At 43.9% G+C, this 19,814-nt stretch overlaps 3 protein-coding genes and 1 long non-coding RNA gene across 7 annotated transcripts; all 4 read right to left on the bottom strand.

Moving 5' to 3' along the window:
- Positions 1-1,262: 1,262 nt before the first annotated feature.
- LOC117847774 (putative cyclin-dependent kinase F-2) lies at positions 1,263-2,604 on the bottom strand. Its single transcript, XM_034729056.2, has one exon. It carries the CDS (start codon positions 2,509-2,511, stop codon positions 1,498-1,500), a length of 1,014 nt encoding a protein of 337 aa, XP_034584947.1. The 5' UTR covers positions 2,512-2,604; the 3' UTR covers positions 1,263-1,497.
- Positions 2,605-9,434: 6,830 nt separating this feature from the next.
- LOC117848636 (photosystem I reaction center subunit XI, chloroplastic) lies at positions 9,435-10,716 on the bottom strand. The gene is made up of 2 exons (XM_034730119.2): positions 10,423-10,716; positions 9,435-10,099 (listed from the first exon to the last, which is right to left on the bottom strand). The coding sequence occupies exons 1-2, from the start codon at positions 10,555-10,557 to the stop codon at positions 9,608-9,610; spliced, it is 627 nt and encodes a 208-aa protein (XP_034586010.1). The 5' UTR covers positions 10,558-10,716; the 3' UTR covers positions 9,435-9,607.
- Positions 10,717-11,126: 410 nt separating this feature from the next.
- Positions 11,127-13,681, bottom strand: LOC117848637 (inositol diphosphatase DSP3). Its single transcript, XM_034730120.2, has 5 exons — positions 13,336-13,681; positions 13,091-13,184; positions 11,901-11,958; positions 11,741-11,784; positions 11,127-11,620 (listed from the first exon to the last, which is right to left on the bottom strand). The coding sequence occupies exons 1-5, from the start codon at positions 13,488-13,490 to the stop codon at positions 11,393-11,395; spliced, it is 579 nt and encodes a 192-aa protein (XP_034586011.1). The 5' UTR covers positions 13,491-13,681; the 3' UTR covers positions 11,127-11,392.
- Positions 13,682-14,442: 761 nt separating this feature from the next.
- On the bottom strand, positions 14,443-17,808 carry LOC117848940 (uncharacterized). Of its 4 annotated transcripts, none has more exons than XR_004638967.2 (3): positions 17,142-17,726; positions 16,876-17,018; positions 14,443-14,715 (listed from the first exon to the last, which is right to left on the bottom strand). It is a non-coding gene; the product is annotated as an uncharacterized lncRNA (long non-coding RNA). The 4 variants fall into 4 exon arrangements; XR_004638968.2 differs by having other exon boundaries at positions 16,884-17,018; XR_004638966.2 differs by having other exon boundaries at positions 16,880-17,018; positions 17,142-17,723.
- Between the last annotated feature and the right edge of the window lie 2,006 nt (positions 17,809-19,814).

The following is a 19,814-nucleotide window of genomic DNA, read 5'->3' as shown; positions in this document are numbered from 1 at the left end:
CTGCTGTAGCATCTACATGCGGTCCTTTTCTTTTTGTTCCCATTGAATATGATACTTCTGTCAGTTTTCGTTTGGATTTACTGTACCCGTGCAACTGCTGCAGTGATAATCTGGGACAAGTGAAATGCTGTCATGTTCTTTCGCTTGTGCATCACCAGGTCTGCATGGTTGCTATTGCTAGAGTTCTAGTTTAGCATACAGTAAATTTTCGTAGCAATGCTTGGTTAACTTGGTTTGTAATAAGGCCACGACTTCTTGGATGATGGATTTTGTCTGGTGTCATTAGCCGTGTCTGGGGTTCATTGTTTCTGAATGTTTTTAGGGTGCCCGAATTTGGTTGGAACGTGTTGCCAGTTGATACCGGTTCTTCCATTTTACATTCTGTTATCCTTACGTTTGTCGACTCGGCTGTAATCGCACGTGGTCCATCAATAATCGCATTCAAGGAATAAGATTATGGTCTGGTTTGGTTCCACCGACTTATTTTTAGCACCCGTCACATCGAATGTTTAGATACTAATTAGAAGTATTAAACGTAGACTATTTACAAAACTTATTGGATAAGTGGAGGCTAAACGGCGAGACGAATCTATTAAGCCTAATTAGTCCATGATTTGACAATGTGTGCTACAGTAAACATTTACTAATGATGTATTAATTAGGCTTAATAGATTTGTCTCGCCGTTTAGCCTCCACTTATGTAATGAGTTTTGTAAATAGTCTACGTTTAATACTCCTAATTAGTATCTAAACATTTGATGTGACACGTGTTAAAAATAAGCAGAGGGAACCAAACGCTCCCATATTTTTGTCGACTAGGCTGGTTTGCGGAAGGATCTTGAAACAGGAACACCTTGCTGTCTGGCGCTGCTGCTGACTATCTGGGTTCCGTTTGCCACACATCTGTTATCCAAGGCACCGGGCTGAAAAGAAGGTCTGATCGAACCAAGACCTTTTTTGTTTTGGCAAATTAAAGTTAATGATCAAAGAACTGGCCACCAAACACATGGATTTTCTACCTTCTCCGAATCGAAATTGGCCTGGACACCAACCTTGTTTACTGAACAAGTGTATGCTCTGTACATCCACGTCGACTGTCGCTGCTGCTTTGTTTCCCCAAGAAGTATGCTGTTGTTGCTTCAAAGCACAACTATTCACCAACCGGTCGCATAATGTTCTATAGCATTTCTAGAAGCCATTTCACCAACCTCCAAAGACGATGACAATACAACAATTCATTATTTGCACAAAAAACCTCGAAAGACGACGACAATCCAACAATTCATTATTTGAACAAAATTTACTCATGTATCAACAAAATTCGTCCACGTTTAACCCATTTCTTCAGTCAGTGAAGAACGTGGTTACAAGATCTCCATCAAACAAGCTCGATCGGTGTCTAAACTAAAGTATACTTTCAAAAAGGAAAGAATTATTATTTAATCTACAAGCAATCGAAGAATCAATTTCTATTGTGCTGTACTCGTAACTCGTGTCCTATGCTATGATTGCCTCAGCGACACCAGGTACGCTGGCAGCCATGGCGGCGGCGCAGGAGGCTCGCAGCTGATCAGCTGGCATGGCCTCAGGCGCCGCCGCGGGTGCGTCCGCGAACCACGGGCAACGGAGGGTGTCCGCGGCGGCGAGCCGCCTGTCCGGCCTGCAGGACAGGAGCCCGCTCAGGACGTCGAAGCCGGCGGCTGACAGCGCCGGGAACATCTCCCGTAGCCGGCTGGGCGGCCGGGCGCGGTGGCAGAGCCCCGACCCGGCGCGCGGCAGCCGCGCGAAGCCCGGCCACGACGCCATGTCCTGCATCCCCAGCGTATCGAACACCCTGTTGAGCTGGTCCATCTCCGACCGACCCGGGAAGAGCGGCGCACCGGCGAGGAGCTCGGCCATGATGCAGCCGAGCGCCCACGTGTCGACGCCCGCGTCGTAGTCCCGCGAGCCCAGGATCAGCTCCGGCGCGCGGTACCACAGCGTGACCACGCCCGGCGTGAGCGGCGCGCCGCCGGCGTCGGCGGCGGCGCGGGACAGGCCGAAGTCGCAGATCTTGACGCCCCCGCGGCCGTCGAGGAGGACGTTGTCGGGCTTGAGGTCCCGGTGGAGCACGCCGCGGGCGTGCATCGCCGCCGCGCCCTCCAGGAGCCGCCGCATCACGCGGCGCGCCTCGGCCTCGGGGAACGTCCGGCGCCCGGCGCCGCGGCCCTCCCGCTCCCGCACGACCTCCGACAGGCTCCGCCCGGCGTACTCCATGACGAGGAACGCGCCGCCGCCGTCGCCGTCGCGGTGCGCGGCGCGGAGCTCGACGAGGCACGGGTGGCCGCGGCAGGCCTCGAGGCAGCGCGCCTCGCGGAGGAACGTCTCGGCGAAGGCGTCCCCGTCGCCGTTGCCGCCCCCCGCGCGGAGGCGCTTGATGGCGACGGTCTCGCCGGTGCGGCGGTCGCGGGCCCTGTACACGGTCCCCGACGCGCCCTCGGCGATCTTGCCGAGCCGCTCGTAGTGCTCCATGATCCGCGCTGTGCCGGCGCGGGCGATCCGGGGGTTCTTGGTTTGTTCGTTGCGGTTAGCAGCGGCGGCGGAGAGACGCCTGGTGGTGGTACATGTTTTTTATGGGCTTGGTGTGGCCGCTCGGGGTTCCGGTTCGGTTCGGCACGCGGTCAGCCCAGCCGTCGGTGCGGGCCCACGCGTCAGTATCACTAGCAAACGCGTGGACGGGTTGTCAAGGATGGGATGCGATTAGGTGGGTTCGCGGTTGGGAGGTTCTGGGATTTTGGCTTGGGCACATCATTACTACTCTCCTAACTAGGCTTGGTCTGAATGTGCCAAATTCGGCCGAATCCACTGGAAAAATTCTGGCAGATGTTGCTGCAACAACATTAAGCATAGCGTGGTACAGTCCTCTGCAAATATGAGGAAACAAGTGTTCATTCTCAAAAGTCCATCTCTCTTCTCCTAGGTGTTTCTTTCTTCAGCCTCATCAAGCTGAAAGAAAAATGTGTCATCTAATAATGGCCGTCACGCATACTTGGCTGAGCGCCCTTGGAGGAAGGGAAGGGAAAGGAAACCGTGACGGCCAGAACGAGGAAAGCATGCGGTTGGTGGCGCGGCGGCTTTCAGGTCCCCCGAACCTTCTCGCGGTCCTCGTGCCAATCATTGAACCAGTCGCTCAACCTCACCGGGCGTGTCGGGTGCCATGAAAACTAGTTTATTTTGGCAAGCTCCAGTGACGCGCACATGAAAAGTGCTTTTCGAGCTGGGCCACCCGCGAAAGAAAATTGGCGTCGGCGGCCCAGGCGTTTCTCACCGATCAGCCAGGGGCCGTGCCGCGCTGGTTGCCTGGTTCAGGACTTCCGGCTACAATTGGGGAATAGTTGTGCATTACTAGTATACTTTTATTTTGTTCTTCCATTTTTTTAAAAAAAAAATTGCACGTATTTCAAGCTTCCGTTGTGTAATAGTCGGTGTCACCACAGTATCACAACTTTGTGGGAAATCTTTGGCCACCCTCTTCCTGCTTGTAAGCCACAAATCGACGAAATGCATGCCCATTTGAATAGTTAAACTCTGCAGTGACAAAGTACGAGGAACTAAACGACCCGAACCTGCCATGTACAAGGTGATCTAGGGTTTCATTTCTTCCGGATAGAGCATGCATTCATAAAGATTTACGCATTAAGATTTGAACCTTCCTTTAATCAAGAATTAGTCGGATAAATTATGCTTCCTCTATCCCCAAATTATAGGTCGTTTTGATTTTTTTTAGATTCATAGAGTTTGCTATGCACTTAGATATACCCCATATCTAGATACATAATAATATATATGCATCTAGAATAGCTAAAATGACTTGTAATTTGGAACGGAGGGAGTAGATTGTAACAATAGAACTTGAAATATATGTTCATATTAACCTCTAACCACGAACAGTATAATCTTTAATATATTTGTAGCATAGTTAATTGTAAGCATATATGTGAACTGAGCTATGTTCCATGTAATGAAATGTATTTACATGGATCCAAGTCTCCGATTCGACAAAGGTACTTACACATTAAGATTCAAACTTATGGCGTTAAATGTATGCATTACACTATTTTTCTTTCATATGCATTATTATTCTAACTTATTTTTAGTTACGAATAGTCTGATAATATAGCCATCAAATTAGGAAAAATTACATTCAAAATTACAATATATTCGTATTATAAAAGTTCATAAAGTTTATAGTGATGAACAATGTAATACACGAGATATTAGCAGCTAAATTGTACTATGTACAACTACACCAGCAGGTCAATGTGCACTTGGTTATATACGCCATACGTGCTGCTCCCTTCCAAAGGTTTGTTTATATATGTTGGCTTCCATGTACCGCCTAATTTAATTTGTATTTTTTAAGAATAATATGTTGTAACCAACTAGGGTCCGTTTGGTAGGACTTCTCAAAGTACTTCTCCACCGATTTTTGGTGAAGCCCTACCAAAGGATCAATTTCAAAACGGCTTCATCACCAAAGCCGGAGAGAAGCCGCAAAACGGCTTACACTAGAGAGGAGAAGCCGAAAAAAGTGGCTTCACCGACTTCTCTTCTCTCTCCAAGCATTAAGTGATCATAAAATTACATATATTGCCATTGAGAAGCCGTTTTACCAAACATTTTGCAAAACGGCTTCAACTTCACTAAAAAAGCCACTCCACCGAAGAAGCCGAAGCCGTTATATGAGAAGCCGAAGCTCTACCAAACGGGACCTAGATAGCTAGTAGACATTTTCCTTATTTATTTGGCAAACTGAGAATAGCTCAGCTGATAATAATAAGGTTCTAGGTTTCTTTAAAAAAAACTTTATAAAACATGCACATATTTCACTAAGAGACAAACAACTGTTATGGAACATGTGGTGCCTTCATTCTACATGTCGCACAATATCAAAACTTGGTGGGAAATTTTTTAGCCACCCTCTTCCAACTTGTAAGCCGCAAATCAACAAAGTGCATGTCCATTTTAATGGTTAAACTCTGCAATGGCCAAGTACGTACGTGAAACTAAAACGCCCAATTGTAGGTGTGTAGTACGTGCAGGTGATCTAGGATTTCATTTCTTCTGGATATAGCCGCATTCATAAAGGTTTATATATTAAGATTTAAATCTTCCTTTAATGAAGAATTAGTCGGATAAGTTATAAATTGTAACAGTAACTTGAAGTATGTTTCTCATAGTCATGAACAATATAATATCCAAGATATTTGCAGCATAATTGTAATCATATAGGTGAACTGAGCTATATATATTTCTTGTAATGAAATGTATTTACATGGATCCAAGTCTCCAACTCAACAAAGGCACTTACACATTAACATTCAAACTTATGGCATTAATATGTATTACACTCTATTTTTCTTTCATAAAGGTGCGTACACATTATTATTCAAACTTATTTTTAGTTACAAATTAGTATGATAATTTGCAAATTATAGCCACCAATTTAGTAAAATTACATTTAAAATTACAACATTCATGTTATAAAAGTTCAATGTGATGAACAATATAACACTCAAGATATTAGCAATCAAATTGTATCCTGTATTGCTGCACCAGTAGGTCAATGTGCACTTTACTTGGTTATACGTGCTGCTCCCTTCCAAAAGTTTCTTTATATGTGTTGGCTTCCATGTGGCACCTAATTTAATTTGTACTTTTTTAGAATAATGTGACGTAACTGATTAGTTAGTGGTTGACATTTTCCTAATTCAGCAAACTAAGCATAGTTCAGTTGATTCCTTGGGGTGGAACATGCCCATCTGGGTTCGAATCTTCAACCCAACATGAGTACTTGTATTTTTCTAAATTTATTCTAGCAATTAACTAGAACTGGAGCAATTCTTTCAGTGCTAGACAATGTGCTCATCGACAGTGAGTTGCATGTGGTGACTTAGACCATGTTTGTTTGAAATTATAGTCCACCTATATTATATAAGTTGGATTATGGGTTATGGGTACTATTGTAAAAGACCACCTTGGGACCACAAATAATCTGAAATTAGTCTTGGGCTACTTATTTCAGATTATTTGTGGTCCAGAATGATCTTTTACCCTACTACCTTTGGACCATAATCCAGCTTATATAATTTAGGAGGGAAACAAATAGGCCCTTAATTAGTTAAACTAGCTAGTGTAGGATCAAGGATACTGACTAGAGGGGGGTGAATAGACAATTTCAACTAAAATCATAACACTAAATAAATTTAATTAGTAACACAAGAGAAATTCTATTTCTACTCTTTCTAGAACTAGGTGAGGGTTTGCAACCTAGGGTGACAAGATATAATTCAATCTCTAGGAATGTAATTGCTCAAAGTAAATTGCAATAATGAAATTGAGCAAAGAAATAACCGAAGACAAGAGACAAATTTATCCCGTGGTGTCGATGACTTGCTGATCACCCCTAATCAACGTTGAGGTAGATTAAATGTTCCAACCGCTCCTCTATCAAGACTCCGCTTGATCTTGAGCCAGCTTGAATCAAAGAACCTCTCCAAACCTTGATTCCATTAAAGTTGCTCTTCACCGCTCCGGCGAGGTGAGCACAAGAACCTCTCACAAGAATAGCCGGGGCTCCTTCACAATCTTCTTGAAGGGCTCAATGACTCCACAGCCTCAAAGCCATATAGGAGGCGGCAACCTCCAAGAGTAACAAGCCAATGACACTTGCTTGAAGACTCCCTAGTACCACAAAGCTCAAACTCTTGATGCAATGCACTAGGATGCTCTCAATCTCACAAGAATGCAAACTCTAAGTAAAGTGAGTGAGAGAGAGGAGGAAGAAGGCTCAAGTATGTCATGGAAGCTTTCCAAAGTGCCAAGAGAGGTCTCCCACGACCGGGCATGAGCTATTTATAGAGCCATCCTCCAAAACTAGTCGTTATGTTCAAAACGCGTGAAAACAGGGGATTGGCGAACCGTCTGCCTTTACGAGCGCGGACCGTCCGCAGTTCATCCCAACGGCTATAACTGCAATAAATGTGTGTCAGAACTATCTGTTGCAGCACAGGCGGACCGTACGCCCTTACAGGCGCGGACCGTCCGCGGTTCATATTTTCATCCATGCAGGGAGAAGGTAGACATGTCCAGAACATGTCAATCCCCATGATATTTACTATGGACATGTCGCGGACCGTCCGCCTCTCACTTTCACCAAACATTCAGAACCAAACTGGTTCTGTCCAACTCTTCAAATTAGCCAATGGACCGTCCACCGTTCACATCGAAGCACCTCTCAGAACCAAGAATGGTCCTATCTAAATTTTAGATCATGTGGCGGACCGTCCGCCACTCACGGCTGGATTGTCCTCCCTAACTTAATGCCCCACCAGAACCAAAACTTGTCATGTCTAAAAACCAAACCAAGTGGTGGACGCCCCTTAGGGCCGGACCATCCGCCCTTTAACTTTTCAGCGCATCAGAACAAATTCAAAGTTTGGCTAAGTCAAATAATGGTCCGCTTGCAAGGGAGACCGTTCACCATACACAGCGTGCTAGCCATTTTCAAAACATATTTTTACCAGCGTATTTCCCACTTTCCAAACAAGATAGACCTATATGCATGCAATGCAATTGTTTGAGAAAAGTGGCACTATAGAACCATCAAGCAAATAAAATTGACCCCTCTTGATAGTACAGCTATCTAGACTATTAACCCGGTCAATTATCATCCACTAAGCACCTCTTGACTGGTAAAATAGGAAAGCCCTACCATATACCTTTACCTTGAGCTTTCCAATGTAAATTCATCCAAGCTATCACCGTAGCATCCTTTGAAGCTCAATTCATCTCTAGGACTAACCTATACTCATATCTCCATGAAATTGTTAGTCCACGAATATTATCATTAATTACCAAAACCTTAATTAGGGGCCTAGATGCTTTCAGCTAGACCCTTATGGTGACTTCATCAGCATCGAAATCCGTCGGCTATTCTCTTGGGGGTGATCTAGGGATACAATTGCACGTGTGTATTCATAGAGGTAAGTGTGCATACATAATCTGTGAGGAAATTAACAAATTAAATAGGCCCCAAGTCTTGTATATTGTGCCTAGAATATTTAGTTACCATGTTTTTGTTTCTAGCTAGTAGATCCTATAATTCATCTTTGTGATCTATATGACATTTTCTTGCACCTTTATTGTATTTATATGTCTTTCCATGGCTGTACAACTGGTTTTGCTATTAGTAGAATAAAGCAGTTATAATGGTGGTAACACGAGGAGCATGACCAAATATTAGTTAAGGGTCTGAGTTGTGTGGGTGATAGCTGAGCAACTTGCATTGTCTTGCGGCTTAGTCATTGATGTGCTGCCACTATAGCACAACACCAGATTACTGACATACGTCAGTTGGTAACAGTCTACTATTACCATTGAGAGGTCAATCGGTAAAACTCTCCAACGCACGGTCATTCGGTGGTCCTTGTTTTGTAGAGTAACTCTCAGTCGGCAAAGATATCTGAGTTTATCGAGTAGCAGTCTGTCGGCAATTGTATTTGCTACATCCAACCGTCAGTCAGTAAATAGGGCCTACAAATGGAATCATATCGTACTCTATATTGATTAAAAGTGATAAACAACAAACTTTACCTTTCTTGCATCAAACTTCAATGTAACATTGATTTATTATGTTTGTTCATGAAAGTAATCTCATTATATTTTTAATAAATAATATACCTTTTATAATTTAAATGTACTCATGCCTATTTATTAGAATTACTTTGCATTTAAGCTACATATGTTGTAAAAATGATCTTTAAATAAAAAAATAAATATCTATGCCGGTGCATTCATATATTTAGATACCACTTGCAAATTTGGAAGAAAAAAATTCAACGCCTGATTCATGGTTTAGCACTTAATGCTTCATAACGAAGAGCACAATGGTCAACGAGGTAGATGACATCCACAGTTTCAAACTAACTAATGCATGGCTCTAACAAGAGGACTTGAATGTTTAATTCTGTTTTTCTACGATGGAGTACAACTAACTCACACCTTATTTTCTAGAAGAAAAAAAAAGAATACTTATATTTATCACTAGGATAGTCCAACAATTCTGTGTCTCTGCTGTGCCCTCGCTTGTTCAAACCCCAACTCATTCCTTGACTTACACCTCTACAAAAGCATCATTCCTACTTGTTCAAACGGTACCTTGACACTTCTAACTCCTACCACCAGTGTCATGGTGCAGTGGATGCACTTCTACAAATCTAGCGACCGACAGTGCAATCTGTGGCTAATGACTTGACTGAACAGTTATCAAAATTTGTCCATCCTCTCCTCCGGAAGAAGGCCTAGCTAGTTTTTGACAAAGCCAAATCTGCTGAAACCAGCATATAGTCGCCATATTGATCGATCCTAAGAACACGGCCCAAGAACGAAGAGTGTACAAATACAACACCTAGTCATTAATTTTATCCCCAAGTAAATTAACTCCATCCAAGTAAGAAATCAACAGTTCAAGTTCCAAGTTACTTGAAGTACATTTATACACGTGCTCACTGCTCAATCAACGACCTCATCGCCTACCCATGCACGCACACGCATGTAGAGAGGACGTCTACTTGAAGTAGTATGGGAGGTCGAGCACGTAGAGGAGGAAGTAGGCCCAGACCACGCCGGAGATGCCGCCGAAGAAGAAGCCTCCGGTGAACTTGGCCCAGCCGTCGGCGGTCTGCAGCTTGTCGGCCTCCTTCTTGCGGCCGGTGAGCGTGAGCGTGGGCGCCGTGGACGGGTCGCCCTCGTTGAAGGAGGCGACGCCGTACATGGTGAGGCAGACGCTGAGGATGGTGACGAGCCCGGCGGCGCCCAGGGCGCCCGCCTGGCCGTGCACGGGCGTGTTGCGGAGCGGGCCGGTGAGGGCGAAGGGGCCCACGAGGAGGTAGCCGTGCGCAAGCCCGACCTCGATGCCGCGGAGCAGCGGGCTCACGGCGGTGCGGTAGGCCGGGAGGTTGGAGAGGTACCAGGCGATGAGCGGGCTGGAGGTGATGGGCGTCTCCAGGCTGCCGATGAAGGGGTCGCCGTTGATGGGCTGCACCACCTGGTACGTTGTCTGCTCAAGAACAACAGACAGTTTCTATCATCAGAGCCAAAGAATTTTGTTTGATCATACAAAGATATATAATTGAATTGCTAATGTTCAGAGCATCAAATTGTATATCCAATTTCCAGTCCTGTGAGATAGATCAAAATGAATCACACAAGATGACTGAACTGAAATCAAGATTCTAGCAGCAGCACACATGCAAAGAACTGATCGATTTGGAAGCATTTTGAATGAAATTGATAATTCATGTTGCCTATAGCCAAGAGCCAAATCGATCAAAACTATAAAAAAGATGCATCACTATTTCGTTGCTCAGTAGATCCACTGACCTTCTCAGGCTGGATGGCCTTCACGGTGAAGCGGGGCCGCCTGGTCAGCGCAGCGCCTGAAAGGCCCCTGGGCCTCGAGTGCACCAAGCCGCTCTTCATCACCTGGCTCGCCATGGGAGCGTACGCGGTAGCCATCTCGACCTCTGCCTGTCTCTCACGAACAGGGCTCTTCCTTCCTGCAAAATGGTAGAAGAGGTCTCCTTGTATCGGCCCAATTAAAGTTTGTGATCTTTAGATCCTGCAGGGGGTGTGTGAGAAGATCTGTGGCGTGTTTGGATGGATGGGGCCCTGCAGCTGAGATATGGCTCAGAGCTGTGTGGCGCTCATTGGGTGAAAGGAGCGAGCAACCCTATCCCTTATCCGAATGCGTGGAGATCTCCTCCCTCCACTGGACGCCTAGCTGGCGCCCCCAGCTTGCTGCCACGTGGAAACAGAATCTGCTGTGCTTGTGACTTGGACTTCGTTTGGATCGATACTGAAGCAATATTTATATCTGCAGAAAGCAGAGCTGTTTGCGTTTTGGTATTCGACTTGCACTTTCAAGTGACTTTGGGTTAGGGAAGTAAACTATAAACCTGGGATTTGAATCAAACTTCAACAATACCAGCTCCCAATAACCAAGATCCTTCCTGTACAATATAACAAATATATTTTGGGACTTTGTCAATTCGACCTCTGGTTAGCATAGTACTGCACAAACAAAATTCATATAGAAGGAAACTCTTCCACCAGACTATGTCATTCCACATTGCCTGCGGTGACAAACTGCTTCAGATGAAAAGAACTATGCAATCAAGTAATGGCTCAGACCAGTGTTCAATAAATTTCCGCTTACAAAAGAATCACTCACATCGAGGCATCAAGGCATAAAAGAATCAACAAATGCCCTGTGAATGGTTTACAACTCTCCAGCAGTTCATGCTCCAGCAAAACTCAAGGGCCTGGGAGGTCGTTCCCAGTCCCCCAGATGCTATCTGACATCGTACTGTAGGCGCTTGCTTTTCTGAAGACAGTCGTGGTAGCGGTAGATGAGTCTCAGCATGCAATCCCTCATGCAGGTGACATCGAAGGATTCAATGAACCTCAGGTCTGACAAGCGGGATTTGCCAGCAGCATAGCGATGGTACTCTTCAAAGACAGATGATAGGCACCAATTCTGCAGCTTCCTGAAGCAGCCCACCAGACATCCAGTGCGGTGCTGGAGTCATGACAGAGAAATCAAATTCAAAGTCAGGACCAAACAATCAAGATTTGAGGCAATGAGAAGAGAAAATAAAAGAACCATCAATTTAGAATAAAGAAATGCATTTATTGGTACCTTTCCTCTTTTGCAGTGGATTAAAACTGGGTGATTCCTAACATCTGAGAACCATAAAAGAGAGCGAGTTACTGATGGGTCAAAATAGTTCCATATGATCATTTAACATTATTGGTCGACAGCAAAGACAAATTGGAAAAGATGGAGCCTAATTCAGTACCAAGCAAGACCCTAAGAGCCCCCACGATGGCATCCACAGGTATGGACACGTATGGGTCCTGCAGATGCAAACATTTAAATGTGCTGAACTTGCTGATATTGGAATTCAAAAGATCAGCAGACAACAATAGTTGCTTCAAATGAAATTAACAGGAATTAACAATACATAGGTCCCAAGTCACAGATTCGGGTGTAACAACAAGAATCAAATAGAAGTCAGACACTGTGTACGCACAAGAAACTGCATGTCTGTTTTCAGTAATGCAGTATCTGAAAGTGTACAATACCAGAAGAAACAAACTGATCCTTGACAAGGAAACTGTATCCATCTGTACCTGCAACAACTTATTCATAACTGTGGATAAAGGGAGACAGAATTTTGTAGTAGTCCTGCACTTGGATACCATAATAGGTAATTTACCATCCACATTTGCTTCCAAATAGGCAAACACCAGATTAATGAGCACCTCAAAAACCAGCACAGCGGCATTCAAACAATAAAATTAACATTCAATGTATCAGAATTTGGAAATTTATCTGTTGATTATCCACACCACTGCATCTTTGACAATTGATGTTAAGAAAGTCCAATGGTCTACTTTCCTAAATTTTATTAAGGCAAAGTATTAAAAATAAGGGAGGCATCTGATGCCTGCTCAACTGACAACAATAAATACCCTTTCGAAGGTACATGGATTCCTTTTACACAGTAAAGAAAAGCTAACTATAACCACCATTCAATGTTCTAAAGCAGTATACCTTTGGATCCATAGATCTATCTTAAGAACTACAAAACATATAATATAAGTGTACCGATGTATTTATCATCAAGACTGCATACCTTTTGCAGTTGAAATATAAGCACTAATTATCATTACCTCCAAGTTTGCGCTCTAATTGGACAATCCAACTTAAAACTATCCTATGACTGGAGGAGTGACTACCAAAGCTTCACATAATCCCATCAGATTTACCAAAGCAAAAAACAATAGAAAAAACATATAGCTGTGCTGAGTTTTCCTTTCCCCCCAAAGAGCACATTGAATTCCACTACTGCCAGAGCGCAATCGAGGTAATCAATCAATTAAGTACTACGAACAACATATCAAATAAACACGCAATCTCATAAGAATCTTAGGGGAAAACGAGACATATAATACACAAGGGAAGAAAATAGGAAATCAGACCCACCTTGGTGCCTTCAATCCCGAACTGGAAGAGGCGGATCCCCTCGGCCTTGAGGAACGCGGCGTTGGGCTCCGGGTACGGCTCCGGGCACAGGTACCTGCAGCACCGCCGCGTCAGCCACGGAGATACGACGGCCCATATCGCCACCAAACACGACGCAGGAGGGAACCAAACGAACCGATCGCATCCAATCCAATAATTCCAATCTAACAATTTCGATTCGAGGTGGGGGGATTTCGGCGGCTCACACGACGGATCGGAGGCCGAGCCCCCGGAGGAAGCCGAAGCTGGCGGCGTCGGGGAAGCCCGAGCGGTAGACCCCCGCGTCCACCATCCCGAAGTTGGCCGGCGGCGCCACCAGGCCCGTCCCCGCCCCCTCCTCGTCGACCTGCTCCAGGATCATGCCTGCCTCCTGGCCCGGCACCGGCCGGGGCCCCGCCGATCCGAGGGCGGGTTCGGCGGCGGCGCCGGAGATCGCGGGGGACGGGAGCGCGCGAAGGGCGGGCGGCTAAGGGCTAGGGCTGGCTCGGTCTCCGCGAGGTGAGGGACGGATCGCAACGGTCGGCTCGGTCGCCGTGGGGACGGACGGGCGGGGGCGGGGGTGGGAATGGAAGGGCCCGTGGGCGATGGGCTGGGCTGACCCGCCGCCTGCCTCTCGTCACGGCACGGGGGACTGGGGTGGGGTGGGGACGTGGGGTGGGGCGCGCGGCCGCACGGGCCCCTCTTGTACGGGTGGCCGGGTGGGCGGGTCAGTGGGAAAAGGTGACGCCTGACTGCCTGAGTCCTGACGCGGGAGGAAGGCTCCGACACGGTGCGGCGGGGCTCGGTGGCTGGTGGGGTGGTGTCGTCGTCTCGTTGGGAGGAAGGGGATGCGGTTTCCAGAACCCAGAGGGGGGTTTGGTTTGGTGAGGCGACGCCTGTAGTCTCGTACGGGCAATGCAATCGACGAGCGGGGGACGTTAATTACGAGAATTAAATATAAATTAATTATAAAATTTAAATATAAATTAATTATAAAACTAATTGTACAAATGGAGTCTAATTCGCGAGACAAATCTATTAAGACTAATTAATCCATCATTAGCAAATAATTATTGTAGCACCACATTATTAAATCATGAACTAATTAGGTTTAATAGATTCATCTCGCGAATTAGACTCTATCTATGCAATTAATTTGTAATTAGACTATGTTTAATACTTTAATTAGTATCAAACATTCGATGTGATATGTGGGCCTGTGCATTTCGGGCAACCAGGTTATCAAGCTTTTGTCCGTTTTCTTTTTATGGAAAATACTTCCACTACATTTCAAAAGCACAGCCACGGGTGATCCAGAAACAGAAGAAATTGCGTAAACAAAACATGCAATTCTATTTAAAATATGCATATGATCAAGTATACACCACATGATTCACAACTGCAAAATATCATAAACCTAGCAATTTGGTTTTTGATAGTCTATTTACACAAACAGATTTGCCTCTCCTTCATCCCTTCAATCAAAAACTGAACATTCATGACTCGTGATTGTGCGGGCATCTCACAAAAAAAGAACTACCAGCATATTATCAGAGTGCACATTACTATACTTCGTACTTGCACAACTGATGAGCTCCTTTCGTGACCTGCCATACAGCAAGAAAAAATGGGACTACATCAGTTAACATGGACATAATAAAAGGGCAAACAAATAAAAATAAGTTGGATGACCTGAAGAACTAGCATGTGTATCCTAATTATCAACAGAGGCACTCCAAATATAAAATGTCATCAGAAATTGGATGTTTTGCTTGTTTTGTAGCCAAAAAAAAAATGCCTAACTAAAAATATTACTTTGCCTAACTAATAAGAGTGTATTGCCTAGGCACAGTAAGTAAATGGCATTTCAATAATAAAATGATGCAAACCAATCTGCGACTATCAAACTGCTGAATTGAATAAGAAAATAAGGACCAAAGAACTGCACAAACAAGCTTAACAGATAAGCCAAAATCAAAATTGCTTCCGATGTGGTTGAGCAAAATCAACCAAACCCACATGCAGATACAATTGGAAATCAACCACAGATCAAACCGAAAGCAAATGGCTGCAAGCTGCTATGGGAACACAGATCAAAATGAGAGCAGAGGACATGCTAAGGAAACAGATGGGCTACTAATCAAACATCGAGCCTTGTACTGCTGGTGCCAAACAGTGCAAGTATAAATAACTAAACTACTCCCAAACCACTCCAATAGTTGTCACAACTAAACTACTTGAAAAGATAAATCAGAAATATTTCCTTACCCCCACCTTTTACATCCACATCAATATCCATTATCAACCGTAGTTACTCAAGCTAGTCATCTAGCTATCCAACTCAGTACCGCAAAAAAGCAAAATAACAGATAGGCAAAACTAGTGATGCTTATATGATAAAAAATGCAGGATCTAGCGCAAATGCTGCCATGCCAGGAAAAAAGCCTATATATAATTGAGGGTGAAAAACATGACATATCATTCCGGTTAAATATATGTGCTTGAATATCAGAATCAGAATGACACATCACACATATCACATCCAGTTCTGCAAGTGACTAAGAATAGGACAAAACACTAGAAACATGTTTTATCTAAATCAGGATATGTAAATTGCTTATCGGAAGCATTAAAATGCTAGAAGGACTAAGATAATTGCCAATGAAAAACAATTAGCATACTAATTTGAACATAGAAAATGAAAACCTTTTTGGGGGGCACATATGACACTGGATGATAGCGCACATCCATGTGCATCTACAGTCCTATAGGCATTATATCAAATCTCTGGGAAAAAAAATCTGTAGTGAAAATTACCAGAATAAAAATTGAGTATGGTGCTTGGGTTATAGGTGACATTTTAGTTCTAGGTTACATTGTAAAAACATCAAGTGGTTGTCTAGTGGATAAAAAGCCAATAGCACAAAAGCACCAAGCACAAAATTAATCAGTAGAAAGCCTGAACAAAATAGAATATCGTGAGAACACTGAAAATGCTAATATCACAACACAAAAACTCAGCTTAAAAACCTAACTTGCAAACTCATATCAGAGCATGAAATTAAGCAGATAAATAAATCTCCACCACCAAGAAACCAATACTAAGTTGTTCATCGGGGTTTAACGAAGTTGAAAGGCAGCGTAAAAGAAAGCTAATAGACAAAACTCTGCTGACAGATTTTTTTTACTGCTTCAAGTTTGGTGCTCAATCTTCTGTCATCCAAACAATCACGTTCTATGCATGCATATTGTATATATTCAAAAAAATAATTTACCTGCACATTTTAGCCCACCAAGCCATTGCTATATCGAGCTAGTAGTACTGTAGTAGTACCAGAATTTAGTAACTAATTTCTCATGTTAAAATTCTAAGCATGAATCTAGATATATTTGAAAAAACTACACCTTTTATCACAAAAAAACCATTGCCATCTCAAGCTAGAAGTAGTATCTACCAGAAGTTAGTAACTATCTCATGTTAAAACTTGTTCGAGCTTAGCATAAACACTGCATCAAACAACCAAGACATGCACACACTTCAGCTAACACCTCTCAAAATGGTATATCAACACATCTCATGTCTTACCGCTCTTTGGACTATTTGTTAAAGATAAATATCAGAAATGTCATGATAAAAAAATAGTTAAGAATCAAAGCTGCGACCAATATTGCTACCATACAATCTCAACTACCTATTTTTCCCAATTATCTCAGTTGATATATTGCTCAGAAAAATAACCAAACTGTGCGGCAACTGAATTGTGAACCTACGGACATGACGTCTGGAGCACAACCGGCATCCGCACGAATAAAGTGGTGATTTGCAGCACGAACTCCCTCCATGTCAACCACTGTGTCCCAGAGCAGATCTCGTAGCACCATGGCATGCTCGTCTCCACCCTTGGCGCACCTAACAACACCACCATCAGAAGTTATAAAACCTGAAACACACCTCAAAATAGAGGAGAACAGACATGGGGACTCCAGCAGAGAGTATGCGCGAGGCGATGGAAGGTAGAGGACAGGTCCTCACCTTCTCAAGGTACGGAATCATGGAGACCTCGTCGGCCATGGCTTCGTCGACCTCCTCAGCGAGCCAGAGGAAGCTCTCTCGTTAGATTGCGATGGAGCTTCGCATTGCCGTAGTCGTCGCCACCGATTTCTCCTCTTTGCGCGGGGCCGGGTATAGCCAGATCCGGCGAGGCGGAGGGCAGGGGACGCGCAAGCCTCGTCGCCGCGTCAGCCACGGCGTCGTCAACCTTGTCAGCAAGTCTGGAGAGGCTCTCTTGGAGGATCACGATGAAGCAAGCTGGATCCGCCAGCCCCAAATCCCTGAACCCTAACCCGGTCTTGCCTCAATTAGAGGGAGGTAGGAGGGAATGAGGAATAGCAGCAGGAGGAGGAGAACCGACCTCATGGCCAATCATCGCTATTAGCCATCAGAGCTCCCCGAAACGCCATGGATTTGGAAGAGAGCTTGCGGGAGGGGGAAGAACGGGAGGAGCAAGGAAACAGAAGAGACACGGGTGGGAGAACGGATAAGGTTGATGGCCACATGCGTGTGCAAATATTGCGTGGGGAGTAGGGCTGCGGCCGTGCACTGAGCCAATCTTACGGCCGGCCGGTAGTTTAAAATTAATGAAGATGCTTGTTGCTATTAAACTGGAATGTTGGTTGTTGGTTTTAGAATAAATGGTGGGTGCAAGATGGTTGCCAGCCATCATCCAAATCAAAAGATAGAATTTAATGGTTCTTGGCCGTTTTCTCTGTCTCGTGATGGCGCGCTGCAAACACATGGTTTTCGAGTACTTTTGGGAAAAAGAAGATTCTCAATTAATACATGATATTCTCCGTCAATGGTAAATATCTCATGCAATAGTTATTAGACAAGAAATCGCTTAAAACAACATCGTATACAATAAGAGTTTGATAAACACGCAAGTACTTGCTGGAAAAAAAAACAATAAACACGCAAGTCATGTTACAATATTGATGATGATATTCAATTTATTTAGGGGACATAGTGACATATGTTATGTAAATTTTGTAACCTATTTTAATATATGCAAGGGCTTCCGTTTGTGAGTCTGTAGACCATGTTTTCGTTCTTCAATTATCAACAATAATTGTTGTGCTATTTTCTTCATGTCTGGACGATCTTTGATGTCGGTGCTCAGACATTTAAATGCTAGATTGAAGATATCTTCAATAACAACCTTCTCTTCCTTTTTTGCAATCTCCTCGTCAACCATATCATTTACTATCTGTTTTCCTTTAATGAAGCAAGAACGGAAGTAGATATGGTGCAAGTTCATTCTCCACAAAATCATCGCATGCCTTCCTCCTAGTGATGAGTTCTACTAGTACAACTCCGAAACTAGAGGATGCCTTCACACTTGAACTTTGGACCAGCATACCCATTGCTAACTTCTTTTTGCGAGATTCATGTGGTTCTGAAGCAGAAGGTTGATGATACTTCTTGTAATTATTGCTTTGAGAGGCTCCATTGCTCAATGAAGAAGATACTTGATTCACATGCCCAAGTCCATGACTTAACATTTGGGGTATGTTGCCATGAGTGCTGTGAGGGATTCCTCCAGCATTTTATGCCCCATAGAGATGTTCTTCCTTTCGACGAAATTGAGAACACCCCCCCCCCCAAAAAAAAAAAATGGAAAAGTGAGTACAAAGTTAGTAGTGTATATATAGTTGACATCTATGCTTTTATCTTATCTAGAAAACATAAGTAAAATGAGAAATTTTTCTAAGACACGGCCCCGTGAGAACTCACGCAACACAACCAGAATGAGGATGAGCATGATGCCATAGTTTTTAGAGTTTTGGGCCTTGGCCCAAATAAATTCCAGATAAATTTTAAAGATGTGTACTAAAATTTTTCAGGTGGATGGTAACCTATTTTCACAGTGTTCTACCCGCTTATGATCCAAGGACTACGCAAGCAGAAAATTGACCTCTTGTGGTAAGCGATTAACACATGTTGTTCACTTAGGGAACATATGATTTTTCACATCTGGTCTACGTAAGGAACCTCATGTGATAATCCTATTTTTCACAGGTGGTTCCTTAAGTGGACCCCAGATGGTAATCATTCCAAAACCTTAAACAAAAGCACCCGCACGAATAAGCTCCATTGTTCTTCAGCCGCCATCGCACTCGGTCCTACGTGGTATCGAGGATCCTATCTAGATCCAAACACAATGATTAGATCTCGCTACCCTGCATCCCTTGCACACTAGTTCTCAGATTTGCCTACCTCCGCTATTGACGAGCTCGCGATCCACTCCCACATGGGACGAGGACACAAATTAAACGCTACTGAGCTCATGAATATGACCAACCTCCAGAGCACCACCACCACCCATGTGTATGAAGTCATGGATCCCATGGAAAACTTTTTCTGTGAAATTTCAGAGAAATGTCCAAAATACGTGTTTATCAGTAGGTCCCATAATTTTTATCTACCAAAATTTCATATACTGAAACTATCTAATATATTAAACTTATGATATATTGCCTTATTTCTTTGTTGTTACATATAATGTTATGTTATGATATATGCTAGTTTAGGGACCATTTCTAGCGAAATTATGCAAAAATAAATTTTAAGAAAAAAATTATCTGATATTTTTCCATCCGATAAATTTTATTTCCTAATTTTTTTAAGGGCAAACTATGGGGAACTTCC

This window comes from Setaria viridis, chromosome 3, assembly GCF_005286985.2.
Source record: "Setaria viridis chromosome 3, Setaria_viridis_v4.0, whole genome shotgun sequence".
Lineage (NCBI taxonomy): Eukaryota > Viridiplantae > Streptophyta > Magnoliopsida > Poales > Poaceae > Setaria > Setaria viridis.
This window is presented reverse-complemented; position numbering and strand designations above follow the sequence as displayed.

Coding starts and splice junctions, on each gene's coding strand:
- LOC117848636 (XM_034730119.2), bottom strand. CDS start 10,557: ATGGCTACCGCGTACGCTCCCATGGCGAGCCAGGTGATGAAGAGCGGC. Junction 10,100..10,422: donor AGGCCATCCAGCCTGAGAAG/GTCAGTGGATCT, acceptor GTTCTTGAGCAG/ACAACGTACCAGGTGGTGCA.
- LOC117847774 (XM_034729056.2), bottom strand. CDS start 2,511: ATGGAGCACTACGAGCGGCTCGGCAAGATCGCCGAGGGCGCGTCGGGG.
- LOC117848637 (XM_034730120.2), bottom strand. CDS start 13,490: ATGATCCTGGAGCAGGTCGACGAGGAGGGGGCGGGGACGGGCCTGGTG. Junction 11,959..13,090: donor TCGGGATTGAAGGCACCAAG/GTGGGTCTGATT, acceptor TTGCATCTGCAG/GACCCATACGTGTCCATACC. Junction 11,785..11,900: donor GGCTCTTAGGGTCTTGCTTG/GTACTGAATTAG, acceptor TATGGTTCTCAG/ATGTTAGGAATCACCCAGTT.